Consider the following 21,858-nt stretch of genomic DNA (forward strand, 5'->3'; position numbering starts at 1 on the left):
TGATGGTGGCCCTGAATCATGCTGTTCCGAACTTCTTCTTGTATCCTGGCTTGCAACATTATTTGTTACTACTGACTTCTGCATTTGTATTCGCTCTCCCTCTTGCTTCTCCACTCTTTTTGACTGTGTACTCTCTGTTCTCTCCTCCTCTCCCTTTTCCTATCTCCTCCCCTTACTTTCTTCTATGCACTTACTCTATCTGAATTGTCCATGGACCAAGTATGATAGCAACCTCCCCCATCCCTCTATTTGTTCTCCCCCCTCCAGCACCATCTGAAATGTTGTCAGGCCTAGTACGATAGTCTCTTGTTTTGTTCCTCCTCTCCCGTTCTGCACCCCTCTGCCTTACCTTTTGTTTTTCTCCAACTATACCAGAAATGTCGTCAGACCTAGTACAGTAGTCACCTGTCTCTTTCTATTTCCTTCCCACTCTCCCCCCTCCCTTCCTTATCTACGTCTTAGCTTTTGCACTCTCTGAAATGTGATCAGGCCGAGTACGATAGTTAATTTCACATCCTTACTGTTCATGGCCTGTAAAAATGTCATTGTATTTTTCCTTGTTCCCACCCTTGCCTTGAAGCGCTTTGAAACACATTGTGTATAAGCACTATATAAATAAACTATATCATACTGAGAGGATCCATGGATCCATGACCCTTGTCTGCCAGCAGGGCAAGTATTCCCGCCACCGGAGACTCGTGGATCCGGATGGGGCTGTCATCATTTCTTCCCCTTTGAGGCTTGGTCTGTGTAGGGGGGGAATGGAAAAAACCTTCGTTAGCCGCCTTGTGCTGTTTGCGCCTGTGCTGGCTAGGGGATCTGTCTGGTTGCCTGGACCGTCTCTCCTGAAATCCTCTGAAGCCTCTGAATGATCGACCCTTGTCCGAGCGCTGGTGCGTTCGGCTTTATGTCTTAGGAGTGAACTTGGTGAGGATCGATAAAGATTTTGCCGTCTGCAAGCTATTCTTTTTCTTATCGAGTTCCTCCTCCGTTGTCGAGGGGGTGGGGGCAGGCCTCTCCCCACCCCGTCAGCAGGTCTAGTATGCGTTCCTGCACATCTGGATTTAATTTTGCCGCCCTTGGCCAAGCCATCCTCACGTCGATGGTGATGCAAATGGCCTGACCTGAAGTGTCCATGTGGGCTACCGTAGACTCCATTATGTCTTGTACCACAATTTTAGCCTCAGCCAGCTCAGCCTTGAAGCGGGTCTGGTAATGGGTAGGGAGCTCAAGGAAGAAATTGGTGATCTTCCACCAGAGCTTCTGGTTGACAGCTGCCAACATGGCATCTGCGTTGGCCTGGCGGAGGTGGAGAATGGCGTTGGAATACATTTTCTTGCCAAACGCCTCCAATATCTTTTTCTCCATGCCAGGAGTGCCGAGGCCGAAGTTGCTGAAGAAGATTGTGGCTTGGAGTACAGTGATGCTGCTGCTATCACTGAGGAATGTGGTTGGGGGTGCACTGGCAATAAGAGGGGGCCCCCTACCGTTTTCCCGTATCCAGTACCCGCCAGCCATTTGTGAAAAGCTTTGGCTGACTATGGAGTATTCGGGTCCTCCTCCTCGTCTGTGTCCACTGTTGGGTCCTGCTGGTCCGGGGGAGCCGGAGGAGTGCTGGGCGCAGGCAGCTGTGGCAAGCTGAGTATCAGTGCCGGAGGCTGCTGAGGTGGGAGAGCTGGGGGGTGCCTTGACTGGTACAGGTGTGGGAGTCGGGGCTGACGTGACTGGTGCCGGCATAGGAGCTGGGGGCGGAGCTGAACCCGGGGTGGTGTGGCCGTGGGTGCTTGCAGCTGTACAGAAGGGGGCATGTCCCCGATCACGTCCCTGAGGATGGTACCCATCTGTGGTGATCTCCAGTGTGCAAGGAAATTCTCGAAGAACCCGTCTTCACAGGCTGCAGGGGTGCCTGATGGTACAGGCATAGGGGTCGGGCCCTGAGGTTGCTGTGTCCGGTGTGTGCCCAGACTCCTTGTATAGGGAGAAGTATACCTGCCCTGAGAAGTAGATGTATAAGATGTGGACCAAGTGACAGGGGTTGATCAATCCCACCTGAAAGTTCTTTCCCCTGCCTCGTCTGATCAGTAGTGGTTGAGGCCTACCCTGGAACTCAGGAGAGGACCTGGTAGGCAGAGTGCCCTTGGCAGTGGTGCCAGTAGTGTGGCATGCAGGTGCCCCCTCAGACATGGGTCAGGTGTTGGGACGTAGCCCCTCGGTTTGGGACCCAGTAATAGAGCACCCAGTAATAGAGCCTTGCACCCCCTCAGCGGTAGCGCCGGTAGGATCTTGCGACCCCACCTCACCCCCCAGTCTGGTGGCCAGTAGCTGGAGCAGCCTCAGTGCTGTTGCTGGTTTTAGGACCTGTTGGGTCCCTCCCGCTTGGGCGCGTCCTTGGGAAGGAGTCACCCCTGTGGGGTGCGGAGGAGAACCAGGCACCTACCTTGGGCCTTGTGCTCTGCTTCACAAACGCTTTGAGGTCCTCTGGGGGCGATCTTCCGAAGAGCTCCCGCCACCTGGCTAGTCTGTTCTTGAGCACATGCTGAGTCAAGGCGTTTGTTAGGAAGAATTCTCTGTTTAGGCTGAATTTCCTAACCTAGTGAGTCCCCCAGCAGCTTTGCTCGATTTTTGGGGTTTATTTTTTTCTCCTGCCAAGAGTGAGACTCTTTTACCCTCACTCTTGGGCATGATTTGAGTGCGTTTCTTTGAATCTAGATGTGTTTAATGGGCTATGGGGTCTTTTACTCCATAGGGCTTCATGTGTTTTTGTGATGTGTGTTACACAGCACCCTCAGTGCAGTGACACAGGGGTGTCATAGTGACCCCCCAGTATAGACGCCATACCCTGGGACTGACTACTGTCTCCCAGGGCATGTAAAGTCACCATTGACTTTACTAGTCTTAAATTCTGAACAGAACCAGTACAAACCATCATATTGTGGACGTACTGGCTGGGGCAATTCAATTGCCCCGGGGTCCGCTAGTCGAGAGGGCACGTCGCCGTCCCACCTGACCTAGTTTTGGCTGGTGGCAGTGGATACTACTTTTTATATTCAAACGCGAATATTTTCCTATGGGATTTCCCATTGTTTTAGGCTACTATCTTTAATATTTACGGTAGGCTCGAACATAACGCCGGTTTATTTAATTAATATTAATTCTCCGGTTGGTATTTTTTGCCAAAACTTGATTCTAAAATGGCGTTTGTGTTCTCTTCTGTCACTCCAACCCAAGTCGAGCCCTTTGTTCCACTTTTTGGCGGGCTTCTCCACAGAAGCCCTCCAAAGTGGTGCCACTCTGTCTGGGATACTTAGGAAGGGTGGAGGGAAATGTAGGCACCCTGGACTGAGTTGCCTAGGCAACTCAAGTCGCACTCCATCCTGATTGGCCCAAGTGGTGAGCCGGCCGGCTCACCACTTAGCATGGTTGAGTGACAGCTAGGCTGAGTGAATGGGGGTTTGCTGCATAAAAGCAGGGCTTTGGGGACTGGAACTTCAGAGGTCGTCACATGACCTAAGAATCCGATGAGGGAGAAGCTGAGCCGACCTGCCACGACACCACCACCGGTGGAGCCCTGCTGGACTGCCTCACCACTTTTCCCAACGACAGAGGAGATCTCCCGCCGGAGAGTCTTCTTCCTTTGACTGGTGGGGATAACCAGATTCACCGTCTATTCGCCTTTCCGACGTACCTCGTGGCCACCTTGCCTGTGCCAAGCACCCCGGCAACCGGGATACCACGTTTTACCACGCCCGCAAAACAAAGGTACCACCTTTAACCGGAAAACTCCGCGGCTGGTTTCTTCCCTGGTAGTGCAACGACCTTCATCTTTCCTCCAAGTCGAGATCTTCTCTTCCCCTGGACGACGACGCAACTTGCACCCACTACCAGGAACAACTGCCACCGCTGGAGGATCCATCCCACTTAAGGTACCGTTTCCCGCCTGGCTTCCCTTGCTACCGACTGTACGGGGTAGATTTAGCCCCCGGCTTTCAAACCTGGGTTAGCCTGGGACACCCTGGCTACACTTTCCTAAGCCTCTCTAAACTCTTTTTGAACCCTCTGCAAGACTTTCTAAGCCTAGTGTAACTGTGATCTTGGGCGCATTTGTGCTCTGCTCTCTCTAAGAGTGGGCCCAGCCTTTGGACTTTGGCTCACCAGTGACTTTTGCTCTTCTGCCTTGCTAACAGTGTTCCTGAATGTTAGAGTGGTGTACCTTTCCATATTCTGTCTTTTTCCCCCCCTTTCTCACAAACTTATCAGAGTGCAATCTAGTTAAGCGCTCACCTCTGTATGAAAATAAGTGGTGTCTTACTGGGATTTATCTGATAGGAAACAAAGGGGTGTGTATATTACAATAGTAACTGTGTTTAGAATATTTTACAATAAGAGTACTGGAGTGTTTCAAACTGTGTGTTTTTAAATAAATAATTATATACTTTGATACCAAAGCTCTGGTCAGTGTTTGCTTGTATTATTGTATCTGGGTACCTATTGTGTATACTTTGCATACTGCCTAACTCTTCTTGAGGGAAGTCTGACTGCTCAGCCACAGCTACCAGGTAAATCTGGGTGGTACAGACTGCTACCAAGTGGGTTTACTGCCAACACCTGTAGTCTTAAATCTTTTGCAGTGGTCCCTAAGGGAACTGCACAGGTTTCTGCCTAACAGCGTTGTAGGCGGTGCAGCCGTCCCAGCCATGGTCTGGGCCAAGGCAGCAGAGGCAGAGGGGGTCAGACGTTGGGAAGGGACCATTGCAGGCTGGACACCTGCTGAAACCTGCTGTCGTCGACATGCGCCTGAGAGCAGCGTGGTTCCAGAGGACAAAGCAGTACCTGATAATTAAAAAGAAAAACATAACTAAAAAGAAAAAAGAACACAAGAATACTTCTTCAGGGAAGAGCGCGTGTAATTACTAGGCCAGAGGCCTAACACGGGTGCGCTGGTGAAAGCGATCTGTTCCCGTTGACATGAAAAAGAGAGCTGAGGAGTGGTGCCGGTGGGTGGAGCCAGGGGAGGGCATGCTCCCAGGGTCGTGTCCCTGCACGCATCTAAATTTAAAGGGGAAGATGATTTTTCTGGTGAAAAAGTTTCAGTCTCCCGTCCCTAGTGAGGGACGCCCGTACAGTATGGACGAGTAACAGTAAGCTTTAAACACATTCCCTGATGCAGGCACCGGTAACACTGATCACAAACTAACTCAAAGAGAACACCTCAGGCCTACAAATGCTGTAGTATAACGGTTTAGAGTAGTATACTCTAAAACAAGGTACTGTAAGGTTGCCTTCTTGTCTTTCTAGATTCCACCCTTTTAAAACTGCGCTCACAAAATGCTTGCATTCGAAAAGTTATTTTTTTGGGAAAACATGTACATGAAATCATATTGAGACGATGGGGAACGCTGTTAGCGGATGACAAAGCAGGGAGTTCTCCTAGAGCTCAGTCCTGCCAAAGGCCAGGTCATCTTTCGGTTCGATAAAAACAGTCAGGATGAATTATATATTATGCCCTTCCACTTACCTGCAGGTTTCATCTGGATGAAAAGAGGCAGAGCTTCACCAAGAGAGGCAAAAGAGACGGCAGTACAGTTTGAGTAAGGACCCTCCAATAGCAACATCTAACACAAAATATGGAGCCAGTTGACCCGGGTTCAGAGGGGCAATGCACTGGTCTTCGATTCCCGGATTTGCGCTTCCAAACAGAACTCAGGTACGGTATAAGGCGTGTTATAAAAACCAATTCAATAAATAAATGACGTTAAGCAAAGACTGGACTTGGCACACTCTAAATGATGAATTTATGCCCTTGCAGTATTTATTTACAATACTACATTATGTCCTTTTGGCTTGCATCTCAGAATACATTTACCATGTACATGAAATAGTATCATTCACTTAGAGCCCCAGAGAAGAACTCACTTCACAGTGATCAGTTTGTTTCTTTTTTTTTTTAACTACATGTGATAAATGAATTACCGCCTGCGGTAAAATGAATTTCCCACCCGGTATGCATCTATCTGTGGACCAACCCAAGAAACCTTAACACTAAATAAGTACACCAAGGCTATTTCACCTTTTTCTTCGATTCTTTATCAGAAGTTAAAATATGCAAAATACAGAAAGACATGTGCAAAGCACAATATCCACATGACACTTTAAATCCGTTTCAAAGATGAAAATGGATGATAATAAGCGCAGCTCATTTGCAGATACTTTCCAGCAATTAATGATGGGCTTCAAAATGCACTGTTGCATAAAACTAAGCCTTTCCTGCAATGGTTTCAAAACATTATATTTGTGATAATAGAATGTTTTGAAACCAATTGAACCGAGCAGTGAGAGACTCATGTGTGAGGCTTATGCTACTGTGAATACATAAAGCACATGCCAGCTAAAATATGTTGATACTGCACAACATAGATTTGACTCCATATCACAGTCATGGACTGAATTGTTGTGGGACGTAAGACTGCATGCTCCAGTAAGGCCACCACATGGTTCAGATCTTTCTAGGTGACCGCATGTCCCGTGTGGTCATGGACAAAGCATCATCTCTGCAGACCAGGATCACGTGCGGTGTACCACATGGTGCTTGCTTGTCTCCCTCCCTGTTCAATATATATTTCTCCCTCAATGCAAATTACTGGAAGACGCTGGGTTTGCATTTGCGAACTACGCAGGCGACACTCAGATCCTTATATAACTGACAGGTGACTACTTGTTTGATCTAGACAAAGTCCAGAATGTTTACAGTGTGGTTAAGAATTGGATGACCACTAACTGGCTATGTTTAAATAGCTCAAAGACGGACTTTCTGATCTTTGGCTCCCCCTAGGCTCGAGTAAAGTTAGACCCTCGCTTCTCGAGCTTTAGAATCGAGGAACATGAGATTAGGGTGCATGAAAAGGTAAAACCACCTGGTGTCTTCGTCGAAGCATCCCTGGGAGCTGACACTCCGGTAAGAAGTCTCAATATCACCTGCGGTTACTGCGGCTAGTGAGGCCTTATGTTTCCCCCCCAAAATTGTGAAACCCTTGCGAAAGTAGTAATCATGCCTAGATTGGACTAGTGTAATGCTCTTCCCTGTGGTTCCAGCAAAAAGAATTTGCATAAGCTTCAGGTCTTACAAAATGATTCTGTTCGCATTGTAAGTAATCTCCCTAAAAGAGAACATGTTTCGAGCTACAGGAGATATCATAATTTTAGCCAGAATCATGTTTAAATTGAACACATTGGTACACTAGTGTCTCTTTGGTCTAGCCCCTCGCTATCTGAACTAGTGCGTAAATCAGCAACCAGCCTCTCGCTCAACTAGGTCAGCCGGAACCTTCAGACCGATTGTCCCAGAGGTAAACTAACTGGTCAGTGGTCGGTCATTCCCTGTGCAGGCCGCCAGGGCATGGAATCTGCTTCCAGCTAATCTCTGCGCAGAGCAGAGTTTCTCTGCGTTTTTTAAAAGACTGAAGGCTTTGCTCTTTGCTTGAGATGGCTCCATCCTCTCCAGACGATGTTCTTGTCTGGATTTTATCTGGCAATTTCATTGTTGTTTATTGCATCTATATTCGCGCTTTGATGCCTGTGGGCTTAAGCACTATAAACATTTGTAAAAGTAAAATAATATATACTAATTTACCTTATCCGTCTAACTTATAACATTCCCTATTAACAGTCCCAGCAAATCAGTTCATGCTTGTTGTGTACGAACTTTGGTGCAGATTGTTAAGTTAATTCGAAATGCAGGAAGAATAAACATGAAAGTAGATTTGTTTTGCTGTCCTCATGTGGCTTGAAATGAGCCACTGTTAAGTTAAAAAAAAATTGGAATGCAGTGCAAGGGAAATGTATCTCTCTCATCTGGGTTGCTGCCATTCCATGCAGCTCGAAATAATGCATGTGGTTTTTGACAAAGGGAGGTGGTTCTGATGGAATGTTTTGACTGGAAGATGCAGGCTTTCCTATATTTTATGAAAGTAATATTTACATTATGGGCAGGCTTAGGGAGGGTTTAAAAGGATGGCAGGAGGGAGGATGCTCTCTCTCGGTCTCCTGGGCTGGGAGTTGTCTCAGAAGAGTTTGCAGTCTCGGGCACTCTTAATCTTTGATTGACCCTGGGAGAAGCGTGTGCCAGAAAAAGGCAGAAAGGCTGGAGGAGAACTCTGTGGGCTCTTTCCAAGCGCTGAGGGAGTGAACCAGATAAAGAATTCATCTGTCCGGCAGCTAGGCTGGTGCCGTGAGCAGTTCAGGACACACGGATGGTCAACTATTATTCTTGGGGAGTTCATTTAATTGAGTTGAGCGTGAGCGCATGATTTGTGATCAGATAGTGTAGAGTGGGTAACTAATTTAGTTTTTAGGTGCTGTACTGTATATTTTAAACGTAGAAAGCTGTGTTCATGTTTCTCAATCCGATAAAATTCAGGTGTGACAGAAGCTCGTGCTCTGCCAAGATTAGTTGCGAAGTTCAATGCTAATGTTGCCAGAACTCTGGGCATTATCGCAAATAGAATGTTTTGATAACCATTGCAGGAAAGGCTTTGTTTTATACAGCAGAGCATTTTGAAGCCCATCATTCATCACAGGAAAAGTAACTGAAAATGAGTTGCGCTTATAATGCTCCCTTTTCATCTTTGAAACAGATTTTAAATGTAATGTGGAAATTGTGCATTGGACATGTCACTCAGTAGTTTGCATATTTTAACTTCTCAAGAAAAAGGTGGAATAGCCTCAGTGTACTTATTCATTGTTCAGGTTTCTTGGTTTGGCATACAGATTGATGCATAGTGGGTGGTAAATTCATTTTACCACAGGCGCTAATTCCTTTATCACATGTGGTAAAAAAAGAAAACAAAATGATCACTGTGAAGTGAGTACTTCTCTGGGGCTCCAAGTGAATATTATTTCAAGTACATGATAAATGTATTCTGAGATGCAAGCCAAAAGGGCATTATGTGGTATTGTAAATAAAATACTGCAAGGGCTTCATCATTTAGAGTGTACCAAGTCCAGTATTTGCTTACCGTTAGTGACCCCCGCTACAAGAACAATTATCAGGCAGTACCCGTTAGGCTCACCTCTATACCACGCAATACCAAAAATACCATCAACCAAATATACCACCTAAAATACCTCTAAAAGGCCTCACCAAACCCCCCCCTAATCAACACCTGTGCACCATTTAAATCTCAAACACCTGTTACAGCCTCATCACGCCTAAACCAGATCCCAGTCACATAAGGATCCTGCAAAATAACGCCTTGAGAGCTGCCCTCGGCATTAATAAGAGAGATCATATCTCTACCACTAGACGCCAACAGAAATGGCTCTCCACAGACAACAAAATCAAATTAAAGTTGGCCTCCCTAACCCATAAAGCCCTCAACAATGCCGCCCCCAGCTACCTGATGGACAAGGTAAAGAGAAAGTACTCCATCAGACAAACAAGAACTATCAATTCCAACCGCCTGATAATTCCCAGATTCAAACTCTCCACCATTGGTGGGAACAGCTTTCCGGTGAAAGCTGCCATGCTCTGGAATTCGTTGCCACATAACCTAAGAGCTGACCAACCATACTTACACTTTAGAAAACACCTCATCAGTCACCTTAACTCCAACAACCCTTGTTTGTAGCTGCACCTTCTATACCTAGGTATAGATAGTGATACCCTGCCCGTGACCTCGCCCTCACCTCTAACAGCCCTTACAGCACACATCTGTACACCTTCCTCCTGTATAGATATTGACCTATTTGTATGAAGATTTGCATACACTTCCATACCTCCTATTCCTGTAATCCTGTAAGCCGGAATACTTTTCTCAGGAGTACCCGCCTCTAACAGCCCTGTACATATTTGTATATTTGTTTATTTACCCCTGCCTAGATATTGACTTTGTATGTTTGAAGATTTGTACATCTCTTATCCTGTAATTTTGGTTATCTCTATCATTACCTCATTGTGTATATTGCCGCAACATTGTAAGCTTCGAATTATCTTCTGCCTGCGCCCTGGTGCCCCTGGGTAAGGTGCGCCATATAAATAAATAAACAAAACAAACAAACAAAACAGAGCCTTTGTAAGATGTAAATTTAGAGCTCGCTTAGGCAGAAGAACCAAATGGTTGTTTCTGCCCTCAAACACAATAAGACCCAAATGGAAGCATCCAGGCCACAGCAGATACTACTTTTCTGGGAGCAAGTGGCTATCAATGCAGTGAAAGAAAACTGCACTGTTGTGCACCCCAATTAACGTAAACAGTGGCCACCACCAACAATCCTTTTAGGAGTAGTACCCCTGCCCTGGTAGCTAAATGGACTACATAGGGAAAAACATCCAAAAGTTAGCTGAAGACTGGGGACGCAGCTGAGCAGCCTACAAGATGGCTGCCTATTTCTAATCCTCTGTTACGGCCACCCGACATATCCGTGGTATGCCCCCATTAATCAGAGTCTGTTGCCTTTGTAAACTTTGGAGGTGGAGTAATAAGGTCCAGAGAGAAGACAGAACATGTGGAGAGGATCGCAGGAGTGGAACTACAGTTACACAATATAGTACAGTGGGAAGTTTAAGCCAAGAGGAGCACCGCCACTGGAGAGTCTTGCGAGAAGGAAGGCACGATAAAACGCTGAGCTGCGGAATCGAGGGGTGAGAGATCCCACCGTCCCAAGCCTATGGAGCTGAGCAGGGGAATCGATACTGCACTGGCGAGGCTGGGCGCAGATTGGAAAGGAGGACATGGCAGCAGAGAGCCGGTAGAGCACACGCTGAGCCCTGTACACCGCAGAGCAGCACATTCAACCTCGCGTTGCAGATGGGGGAGCCGTACGAGGCCCTGTGACGAAGTCTGGGGCGAGGAAGAGGCCTGCTGAGGCTAGAACGGACGGATGCGTTGGAAAACGAAGTGTGCTCTCCTAACCCGAGCGGTGCACCCTCTCCAAAACCAGGAGGCTATATAAAGGATTGCATCAAATTATTTTCCATACAAAATTGAAATACGTGCTTTGGACTAATGTCACCGGATTGAAGTGTGGGTCTACGAAGTAACAGAGCACACTTTGGCAAAACTAAAAATAAGTACGGTCTCACCATGACTAAGGCCAGGGGAAGGGACAAAAAAACTAATATGGATTCATTTACATGCCAGACCAATAGACTTCGAACAGAGCCAGTTGTTTAAACGAATGAAACAGAGGGGCAGGAGACCCCCAACCTGCTCCAGATATTAGACAGCCTGCAGACCAGTTTTGCTTCAATAAATAACCAACTGGACAACATTACTATGAATTTTGGTTCCCTCAAGCCTAAAATTAAATTGAACAGGAAAGTGCAAGGGTGAGTGACGCTGAAAAAAGAATTGGAATGGTGCAAGACGACGTTCAAGTCCTTAAAAACCATATAGCCAGAACGACCAAATGTTTAAAGATAGGCCTGCAAAAATGCGAGGATTTAGATTCTAGGATGCAATAACAATCAAATTATCAGCCCCCCCGCTGAGATAGGACAAGGCCTAATGGAGGAGCTGATAGAAGGCCTGCTCTGGAAGATTTTCAGAGACCCGGTTTTCGATAATGCCTTTGTGATCGAAAGAGCACATCGAACGCCAGCGACAAGATCAAAACCAGGAGCGCGTCATTGGCCGCTCATAGTACGACTGATAAACTATATGTACTGTAACAAGATTTTGCAATTGGTCAGAAAAATAGGAGCACTGCATTATGAATCGAATATTATTCACATTTATCCTGACTTCTCAACAGTGGTCCAGATGGAGAGACGGTCATTTGCAGATGTGAAAATAATGAAGAGGGACTGTCGGCTTCCTCCTCGCTGCTTCACTTTCTTGGCTGACTTGCTAATCATATACTCTTTCACTTTCTTACCACTGTGTTCAAAAGCACACATGGTCTCGCTCCACCCTATTTTTCATATACCCTCCAGGTCTTTTTGTTCTGCTAATTAGTTGTTACTGTCTGCTCAACGTCTCCCTGTGCACAATCTCGTTTCCGTTCGTACTCCTTATTGGCCCCTAAACTATGGAAGTTTCTTCCCTCGACGTATGTTTGTCCCCCTCGCTTCATCTTTTCCACTCTGTTTTAAACTTCACCTGCTTAGCTCAGACCTGTCATGCCTGATCTTGTTTTCTCTCAATTGTATATCTTCTCATTGTACTACATGGTTTTGTACCTCATCTTTTCTGGTGAAAGCGCTTTATATAAAAACACAAATACCTACCATCCATCTTAAAAGAATGTCATTGTGTTCCCCTCTTGGCAAATATTCAGTTCAAGGCCTGTTGCATTACCCACTAAGAACTATGGAATAGCAGTCACACTACTTTGGCCACAAGGTTGACCTTTTTGGAGGGCAGAGGACAACCCCAGTCAGGCCATGGCTATAATGGTGGAAAGTCACAAAAGAACATGTTTTCTCCAAATAGGCACCAAACCTATTGCACTTCACATTTAGGGCTTGCCTTCTCCCTCCTCCAATTCAGATGAGTTCTCACCACCTTTAAAAGAAAATACTAGCCCATTGACCAGTCCAGAAACCCAGACAAAAGGAACACGTTACTTGCCTGTAACTCCTGTCCTCCAGCATTGGTATCTTTGATGACTCTAGTGCTTATGAAATGTCCCCGTCAGGCTGGGAAACTTCAGTAATATTAAAAGCAGTTTACCGTAAATCTTTTTTTGTTTTTTCAACAAAACATTGAATATTTTCACAGTGGTTACATCAACGCATACTGTTGCAACGTATGTAAGACATAGGGCCTAGTAGGGGTGCAGGAGTATTGAATCCAACAAGTGAGTCACAGAGGTAAAATTGCATAGATGCTCTTTGCTTAAGCAGATCATAGCGTGTGATGGTGTGGGGCGGTCAGGGGACTGATTTCAAGTTTTTTCTGAGCTTATTGATCTGCTGATGGTCCTATGAGGGCTGTAGTACTGAGTTGTCCCCCTTAATTATGTTTCTTGATCCATCAGGTTACATGGGGCTGGTGAGCTATTCCCGGATATTGCTCCGAATAGTCTAGGAAGGGTACCCATATGCAGTGGAATTTGTGTTTTCCGTGCAGAAGGCGGTCATTTTCTCAGCGACTATTGTGTCTCAGCATTTTGCCCACCAAATGGGAAGCAACGGGCCTTCTGGTTGCTTCAACAGCAGTGCTATAGTGATTTTAGCAGCTGTAAGTAGATGGGTGCATAGGTCCGACAGGCGCCCCCGTCAGCGGAAATGCCCCTTCCCCTGTGTCCCCCAGCAGAGCTATTCCCGGATCCCATGGGCTGGTCAACCCCGTGATTAGGCAAATCTTTTCCAGCATCTCTCGCCAGAACCGGTTGGTCTTTGTGCAAGACCATAGTAGGTGAGACAGTGAGCTGGTGGTTGGGCACCCTCTCCAACATTGATGTGATATTGCTGGGTTGCTTTTGTTCAGCGTTTCTGGAGTTCCATACCAAATATAGCACATCTTTACCACCCCCCTCCTTGTTAGCAACGCATTTGGAGCTTTTGTGCTAATGAGCCCATATTCGGCCCATTCCTCCAGCCCTAGGTCAAGAAGATCATTTTCTTTTTTATTGGGGTTGAATTTACAGAGAAGCCTGTATAGGGTCAAGACTTTTCCCTTGGGGGCTGATGATGTTAGGGTGCGCTCTAGTGCAGTTAGGTCCCTCTCTCTGTGGGTCCTTGTGTTACCGTGTGACATCCAGTGCCTGAGTTGTGCGTTTTGGAATATTTCGGCCTCTGTGATCCAGAATTTCATTTTACACTCTTTGAATGTTCGAGCGGGGCCACTGACAAAAAAGTCTATTACCTGGGTTACAACCCCCTCCCACCACTTATCAAAACCTTCCAGGGTGAGATGGGGGAGAAATCAGGGTTGTTCCAGATCGGGGATAAGGGGCCCAGAGTGCCCTTGCAGACCTATTTACGGGCTGCATTTCTCCAGCATTCTATAGCGTTTTTGGTGGATTTTAACGGACCTGCGTTTGGGGGGCCTCGAGGTCTTGTGATGTGTGAGAGGGTTGCAAGCAGGGCTGGGCTCGAAGCTTCCTCTAGTTGTTTTCATTGGGGTGGGTTGGTGGTCGTTTGCCACACAAAGGCATGTGTGAGTTGCGCTGCCCTGCAGTATCTGCAGACATCAGGCACCTCCAGCCCACCCGGGTTTGTACCTCGGAGCATGATTCGCTTGGTCATTTGTGGTTTCTTCCTACCCCATTTGAATTTCAATATACTTTTTTGCAGCTTTGGAGTTCTCCCTCGGGGATAGTGAATGAGAAGGCTAAGCAGTGGTACATTAGTCTTGGGACCAGGTTAATTCTCACGGCTATTATTCTCCCTAGCCAAGACAACTCTTGTTTGGGCCAGCACTCTAGGTCTTTGCGCATTTCCCTGAATAGCTGTGGGAAATTAGACTGATATACTTGCTCTATTTTGTTTGGGATCTGGACCCCCAGGTAGTTGATGCGGGATTCAGCCCAAGGAACGGGATGTTTAATTGCCAGTGCCATTCTGTGCTTTTGTGTAATATTGATACCCAAGGCTACTGATTCAGAGTAGTTGACCCTGAGCCCTGATGCTTTGCCCAATGCCTCGATTTTTTGCCAAAAGGCATCCATAGAGCCGTCTACCTGGGTAAGGGGGAGTAAAACGTTGTCTGCATACATGGCCGCTTTGAAGTAGCTGCTGCCAACTTTCAAGCCCTTAATGCGTGCGTTTTCTCGAATTCCAATTGCAAATGCTTCTATGGAGTGCGCAAATATTAATGGTGAGAGGGGGCAGCCTTGAGGTGTGTCTCTGGAGAATTTAATCTTGGGTGATCTAGTGCTGTTTATTCTCAGGGAGGTGGTGGGGTGTTAGTTGGCCAGGGTCCATTTTGTGAATTTTGGGCCAAATCCAAAGTGGGCTAGTGTTTGACTTATGTACCCCCAGTCTAGCAGGTCGAAAGCATTATGTGCGTCAAGTGAAATGACTGCTAATTCCGTTCCTGTTGCAAATTCTATTAATTAGATTCAGGGTGCATCTAATGGTGTCCTGCGTGTTGCGCCAAGGAATGAACCCTGTTTGGTCTGGGTGGATTAGTTCGGGGAGAGCCCTTCCTGGTCTAATTGCTAAGATCTTCGAGAAGATCTTAGCGTCATTGTTCATAGGTCGGTATGTGGCACATTGCGCTGGGTCCTAGTCCGGCTTTGGGATGAGCACCGTCAAGGATTCTTCCATAGAGGGCATGATGCTGCATGTCGTTAGGAAGGAGTTCAACAGGTTAGCGAGTTGGGGGGCTAAAATGTGGGCGAATGTCTTATAGAATTGAGCCGTGAGCCCGTCGGGGCACGGGCCTGCGCTTTCCATGTTTATCGCCTCCAAAGTCTCTTCTGTCGTAATCGAGAGCTAGAGGGCGTCCAGTTGGATCGGGGGTGGGGGGATCCTTTTTTGGGTGGCTTGCAGATAGTGGACTTGTGCCTCAGTCTCCGTTGGTGCGCCTGACATAACTTCCCTGTGAAATCTAATATTTACCTCCATTTTATCTCCCTCTGTGTACCAAGTTACTCCATCTGGGCCTCTTGAGTTTTTGGCTATTATTTCGAGTGTGCAATTTTTTTTGCAGACTAGTAGGCGGTTTTCTTTATTGCTGTTTAATAGTACTGTTTGGTATATGCTAGTGCTCGCGCTGATTTATCGGCTACATGCATCTCTAGCACGGTTATTGCTTTTTTTAGCTCCCCGCCTGTTTTAGTGGTTTGGAGTTTTTTTAAAGCTTTTTTCCAGCCCCGCAACCCTCTCCTCTAATCTGGTTTGTTGAAGTTGCCCTTTCCTTCTTGGCTCTGCGGCACAGTTGATCAGTACCCCTCGCACCACTGGCTTCATTGCATCCCAAACCATTGCTACGGAGCACCCAACTGTTGAATTTTCCTTAAAGTAATGTGCGAGTGTCTCAGCTAGCTCACTCCTGATTGTAATGTCTAGCAGGATAGAGTCTTGCAGCTTCCAGTATCTTTGAGGAGATTGAACTTGAACGTCCACTGTTACTGGGCCGTGATCTGATACTGCATGGGAAGTATCAGATTTGGACACCTTCAATGCATGGGAAGAGGGCACTAGATCATGGCCGGGGAAAGGTCTGCCCTTGTAGGAGGTAGTGTTTTGTTCTTTTGTGGGTCTGGGACTAGGTTGAAATCACCCCCAATCATGAGGTGGCCTTCAGTGAATGCTAATATGGTCGGGATGATGTTGTGGAGGAAACGGTCTTAAGCGTTATTCGGACAGTATATGGAGGCTACCGTTAGTGGTTGCACAAGTGGTTACCAAGAGTTACCTACCCAAAGGATCCCGTTTCACAGTAACTCGTGTGAGGGGGACCTCCCAGCTGAAAAATAGGGCTACACCCCTCTTTTTCTCGCCTGTTGTGGCGAAAAATCATTTTGTGTATCTGCTGAAATTAATTCCCTTCTCATCTGCCTCCAAGAGTTGAGTTTCCTGTAGGCAAACAATGTCAGCGGAGAGTAGGGGCTAGGCTACAATCCATTGACCTTCTCTTTTCCGGTAAGTTAAGGCTCTGCCCGTTCCATGCAACTAATCATAATTCTTTTTAAGCGTCAGCTTCCATTTTTAACCATGAATTTTCTGATTCGCTATCCCCTTGATGTGTTGCGCACCCCGGAGTGTGCATTGGACTGCCCCTGATGGTTGCCCTGTCGCTTCTCTGAATGGTTGATGCCTTGTTCCTGCTATTCGCTCCTACTCGCCCTTTTGGACCCTCACCTCCCCGCCCCGCCTCCCTCACCTCCCCCTCCAACCCGCTCTTCCAACTCTCCCCTTAACCCCTGCAGTTTAGTTCAGCCCACAAACCACAGGGTATCCGGCTCAAGCTTGCAACCGACCAACGAGACCCCTTGTTAACATTGGCAAAATATTATGCTTGCAATTCAATTTGTTTTATTTCGAGTTCGTTGGGTGGTCTCAGCCGGCTCCCCACCCAGCTGCACCCGCCCCTGTTCTGGGGCTCTGTGCCGGAAGATCGCAGATGATTCTGGCAGGGAATATCCACGTACCAGCCTTGCAGGTCTTCGCATGTTAACAGGTATTGATTAAAGGATACACGGAGGAATCGGTGTTGTGATCTTCTGCTGTGGAGAACCCCCCTCTCAGTCTCTCTCAGTTTCTTGTTCTTTTGAGGTGGGCCTTTGATCCTGCATCTTCGGTCCACCCGTGTCCAAGGTGTTGTGGAGCGTCTCAAAGTGGATTCGCTATACGCTGTTCCTGTCCAGGCGTTTTCCTCCTGCAGTGGCTTCATATGGAGTCTGCAGTGTGGGATGCATGATGACATCACTAGGAGGGACTTTAGGGAGCAGACTGATGCGACCAGCAATACTTGGTCAGACATACAAGTTGTACCTTGTGTAGTATTGTCTTCACCCTCTTCTCTAAAAGCGTGAAGACACACGCAAGGGTGTTGAGTCATGAGCCCAAGAATAGAGAGTCTTGAGTAGGATGCAATCAAGTCTTTGTAAAGTTCACTGAGAACCCCAGTGATGTCAGACACTGTATGATTTCCTTGGTCTGAGGCATCTCTAGCGTTAGCAATGGAGCTTGCACCAGCCAGTCGACCAGGTAAGGGTAAACATGGACGCCTGAACAATGGAGGTGGGTTGCCACTGGAGAGAGGAACTTCGTGAAGACTCTTTGGGCGGATTTGTACCGAAAGGAAGGGTTTTGCTCTGGGCTTGAAAGCAGAGGAACCGCCTGTGCCTTCGATGAATGGGGATGTGAAAGTAAGCATCCTCTAGATCTAGAGATGCAAGGAAATCCCCTTTTTCTAGGTGGTCCAAAATGTGTTGTAGGGTCACCATGAGAAACATATGAGACTTGAGTAATTTGTTTCACCTCCATGGACATTTCACCATGAATTCAAGGATATAACCCTGTTAGATGATGGACAGCACTCAATTGTCAGTGGTGATGTCTCTAGAACATGCAGCAAAGTTGACAAGCCGGCCCCCCTACCGGGGTGCTGAAGTGGGGCTTGAGTGTGGTGACCTGGTGAGGCCCGTTTTGGGGTTTAACTCCTGGAGAAGGCCCCACGTCTTTGTTACCAATTCCCTTTGTTGGAACCGTATATACGTTATTTTGGACAGCTACTGAGATGGCGTGGTCTGACATTTCTTCCCCTTTGTGCAGCAGTGCAAGGGCTTCATCCCATTTATCATCTGGTGGGACCTAAAGTCCCATTTTGAACCAGAGTTCACAGTCCGATCGAGCGACGATAGCCAGCGAGTTTGCCGCCTTGATGGCAGTTGCGGCCGTTGTGATGACTCTTTTGCCTAAAGTGTGTTTTCCCTCTTTGTCTGGAGAAATCATACAGGGTGAGGAGGGGTTTGCAGAGCGCTTCCAGGCTGCTACCGAGACACTGACTCTGGAACCTCGTATTTCCTGTCAAAGCGATCCCTTTTAGAGGCACCGAGAATGGGTTGCTCATAACAAGGAAGCCGTCCTCCCAAATACCCTCGAGTACTGGAATGGCTACCATAGATTTCCTGGATGAATCCAGTTGCTGGTAAAGGAAACCCTCCTTTTTCCGCTCTTCTGGTAGGAGATCAAAGAGCTTTGTTGCCCTTGACATGAGGGAGCCAATCTCGCCAGGGGTGAATCTCTTGGCAGCAGGTCTGCTGGCCCCACCGTCACCTAGTACCAGGTCATCAAACTTATCTGTGGAGTGGGTGCCTGGGGATCCATCGGATGGATAATCGTCAACGTCGGTGTCAGTATCTGTGAGGGTAACTAATGGCAGAGGTGGATCTCCTGGAATGGGTCCAGAGGGTGGGGCGGGGCGAGGCCCTCCCTTGTAGGAAACACACTGGTCTGCACTGGATCAGGTAATGGTGCAGGTGGGAGCCGTGGCTGGAGCGCCAAATCCAGTGTTGGAAACGTAGACAGTAGATCCATGGATACATTTCTAGGGCTAGAGGTATGTCCTTTGGGACAGCAGGTATTGGAGAGGGTTGAGGGGCCATAAGAAGTGCTGGAGTGGGCCATTCAGGCAGTGGAATGCCTTGTTGGAGAAATATCACCCATGTCCTCTTCTTTTTTGTTGCCCGAAGAAACCATCTCTGAAACCTCGGTCTGAATTAACCCCCTGCTTTAGTTGCAGGGCAGGCCATGGATGGACAGGGAACTGCAGGCGGTGCATAAGGAGGCAGTGAAAATAGTTGCTGAGCACGAGTCGGCCTGAGGAGGAATGATAATGCAGACGGTACATCTCTGTCAACAGAAATCCCTCTAGGAAACATGGAGACCGAAGGCGTCTGTACGGGGTCGTTGGCTTACTTGGTGATGACGTAGGCCCGACGGCAAAGATGTTATAAACTTGATAATCGATGAAGTGGTTGACGGGACCAACCCGATGGTCTTACTGGTGGGCTTAGTTGTTTTAGTCATCAATGATGATTTGGGCTGACTCTGTGCAGTCAACAATGATGCTGTTGATGGCACCGTAGTCGTGAACGAGCGTTGTTTTTCTAATGACTGGTTCAAGAGATGCAGCACCAAACCAAAAGATCTTGATGGGAAAACTATGAAACATTGGCCAAAAAAAAAGGAATTAGAAGGGAGAATTCTTGATAACTCCGAACACTTAACGTGTATTAAAATATCTGAAGATGTTCACCAGGGGTGGAGCTAAGGGGACCTGTCAGATTGGCTTGGGCAGTATGGCCCAAAGTGACTGTGATGGAGCACTAAAGGGATGAGCAGTTTAAAGGTTTTAAAGGTAAACTGCTTTAATATTACCTAGGATTCCGAGCATGACGATGGGGAATATTCATTAGCATGTGAATCCATGAAAGATCCAATGCTGGGGAATAACGTTTCTCTTTCCAAGACGAGAGGTGGCTCTTCATTACATATAATTTTGTTCTTCATAAATACCAATTACACTCAGTATCGTTTGCTAGATACACATGGCATATAAACTGAAATTGTGATATATATCTGCTATATTATCTTCAATACACAACAACTAATTGGTTCATTTAATCTATCAGGTTTCCACTCCACCAATAAGAACCCCCTGCTCCTGTATTCGGTGAGAAGTGTAAACAGGACACCATTTTTGAGGGGCACAGTCGCTCCTTATAGATATATCTGCACCCTAAAGAAAATAATAAATTAAGGGCAACCAATACAAGAACTGCCTCCAATTTATCAAATAAAGGATGTGCACACACGTCTTCAAAATCAGTAACAAACACAAAACTAATGTTCTCCAATTCCATTCAAAACATTAGAGTTTGCATTAGACTTTCACACCAAAAATCTGCAAAGGAAACACCCAACCACATCTAAAGTAAAGAATGTCAACATCCTTCTGGACTTTATGGACAATGAGGTAACAGTCAGGATACAAATCTGCTTTACCAGCCATCTCACACACTCAAAAGGAATGGAAACAAAGATATTGGCCGGAAGGGGAAGATGTCCTAAAGAGGATGAAGTGAAGCTTGTCAAGAAGGTTTACAGAGCACGCTCTTATTCATTTGCAATTGGCCATCCTGATGATTTAGTTTATGCTGAAAAGATGGGAGAAACAAACTTAAAGGCCTGGTGTTTAGCAGCCAGATCGATTCAGAGTGACAGATGAATACCATGAATATTTCAAAAGGCAACACAAAAAGGTTAAACTTATAAACCTGTATTCTCATTGTTTACAAACCTTGCTCCGAGCAATGCAGCCAAGTGTAGTAAAGCATCTCTCTCTGCACCAGTGAACTGGCTCACAGACAGCACACAATTTTCAAGCGGAGTGCGGCCTTCCAGCATGGTTATAGGGGTGAAAAGAGGATTTGATTGTGGACTTAAAAGAGTTTCAAGTTCATCACACATACCCTGGAAAAAAGTGAATGCACAGGTTATCAAACCTCAAAGGAAAAAACCCTGAAGAGAACAATAGAACAGGTTACTTACCCATGGTAACGTTCTTTCGACTGGATGTTCCTCCCACAAATTCCTTATCTTTGATATTTCCGAATATCCAGCTTGCTGCCTCAAAAAAGAATTCCCAGTAGAGGGCGTTGTGCGTCAATGCCTGTCGATGTCGCTCGGAGGCCTCTGTCCCGATGTCGACATCATCACAGGTATAAGTAGCACGCGCAGCGTCTATTGCTCAGTTCCGTTTTGAAGAGCGAAGCATTGTCCTGAGTCTGACGGTTACTACCCCTGAGGAAGCGCAGACTGTAACCACAAGGGAGGTTTTACTGCAGGGAAGGATGGGAGGGCTGATAAGGAATACGTGGGAGGAACATCAAGTCGAAAGAACGTTACCATGGGTAAGTAACTTGTTCTTCGACTGGATTGTGTCCTCCCACGTATTCCTTATCTTTGATACCCTCCCAAAGCATAATATAATCAGGAGGAGGGAGTAAAATGTTAAGTCATTAAGTATGCACAGAGTGCAGTACTGCCGTTCCAAATTTAGCTTCTTGGCTGGTGGAGGAATCCAGACTATAGTATCTTGTAAAGATATGTGCAGACAACCATGTGGCAGCTGCACAAATATCCTTTATTGGAACTCCTCTTTGAAGAGCTGAGGAAGCTGTGACACCCATGGCCAAATGAGCCCTTATATCTTCTGGAGCGGTTTTACCGGCCATTTTGTAACATTCTGCAATTGTTAAAATAATCCACCTAGAGAAGGTTTGTTTGGCGATGGCTAGGCCCACCTTATGATCTGTGAAACCCACAAACAATTGTTCAGTTTGCCTCAATTTAGCAAGACTACTAATGTAAAAACTCAAAGGACGCTTTGGATCGAGTATGTGCAGCCTTTTTTCCTCTTTCAACCGAATGTAGAGGAGGGTAAAAACATGGCAAGGTTA

At 46.7% G+C, this 21,858-nt stretch overlaps 1 protein-coding gene across 2 annotated transcripts in view; it reads right to left on the bottom strand.

Annotated features, from left to right (window-relative positions):
* The window catches only part of TOPBP1 (DNA topoisomerase II binding protein 1), a 1,370,800-nt gene that overhangs the window by 992,083 nt on the left and 356,859 nt on the right, over positions 1 to 21,858 (bottom strand). For both annotated transcript variants that reach the window (XM_069648712.1, XM_069648711.1), the window contains exon 12: positions 20,697 to 20,869. In XM_069648712.1, coding sequence (XP_069504813.1) covers positions 20,697 to 20,869 — 173 coding nt within the window. The remainder of the gene's footprint in view (positions 1 to 20,696; positions 20,870 to 21,858) is intronic.

This window comes from Ambystoma mexicanum, chromosome 2q (assembly GCF_040938575.1).
Source record: "Ambystoma mexicanum isolate Mex_15411 chromosome 2q, UKY_AmexF1_1, whole genome shotgun sequence".
NCBI classification, from domain to species: domain Eukaryota; kingdom Metazoa; phylum Chordata; class Amphibia; order Caudata; family Ambystomatidae; genus Ambystoma; species Ambystoma mexicanum.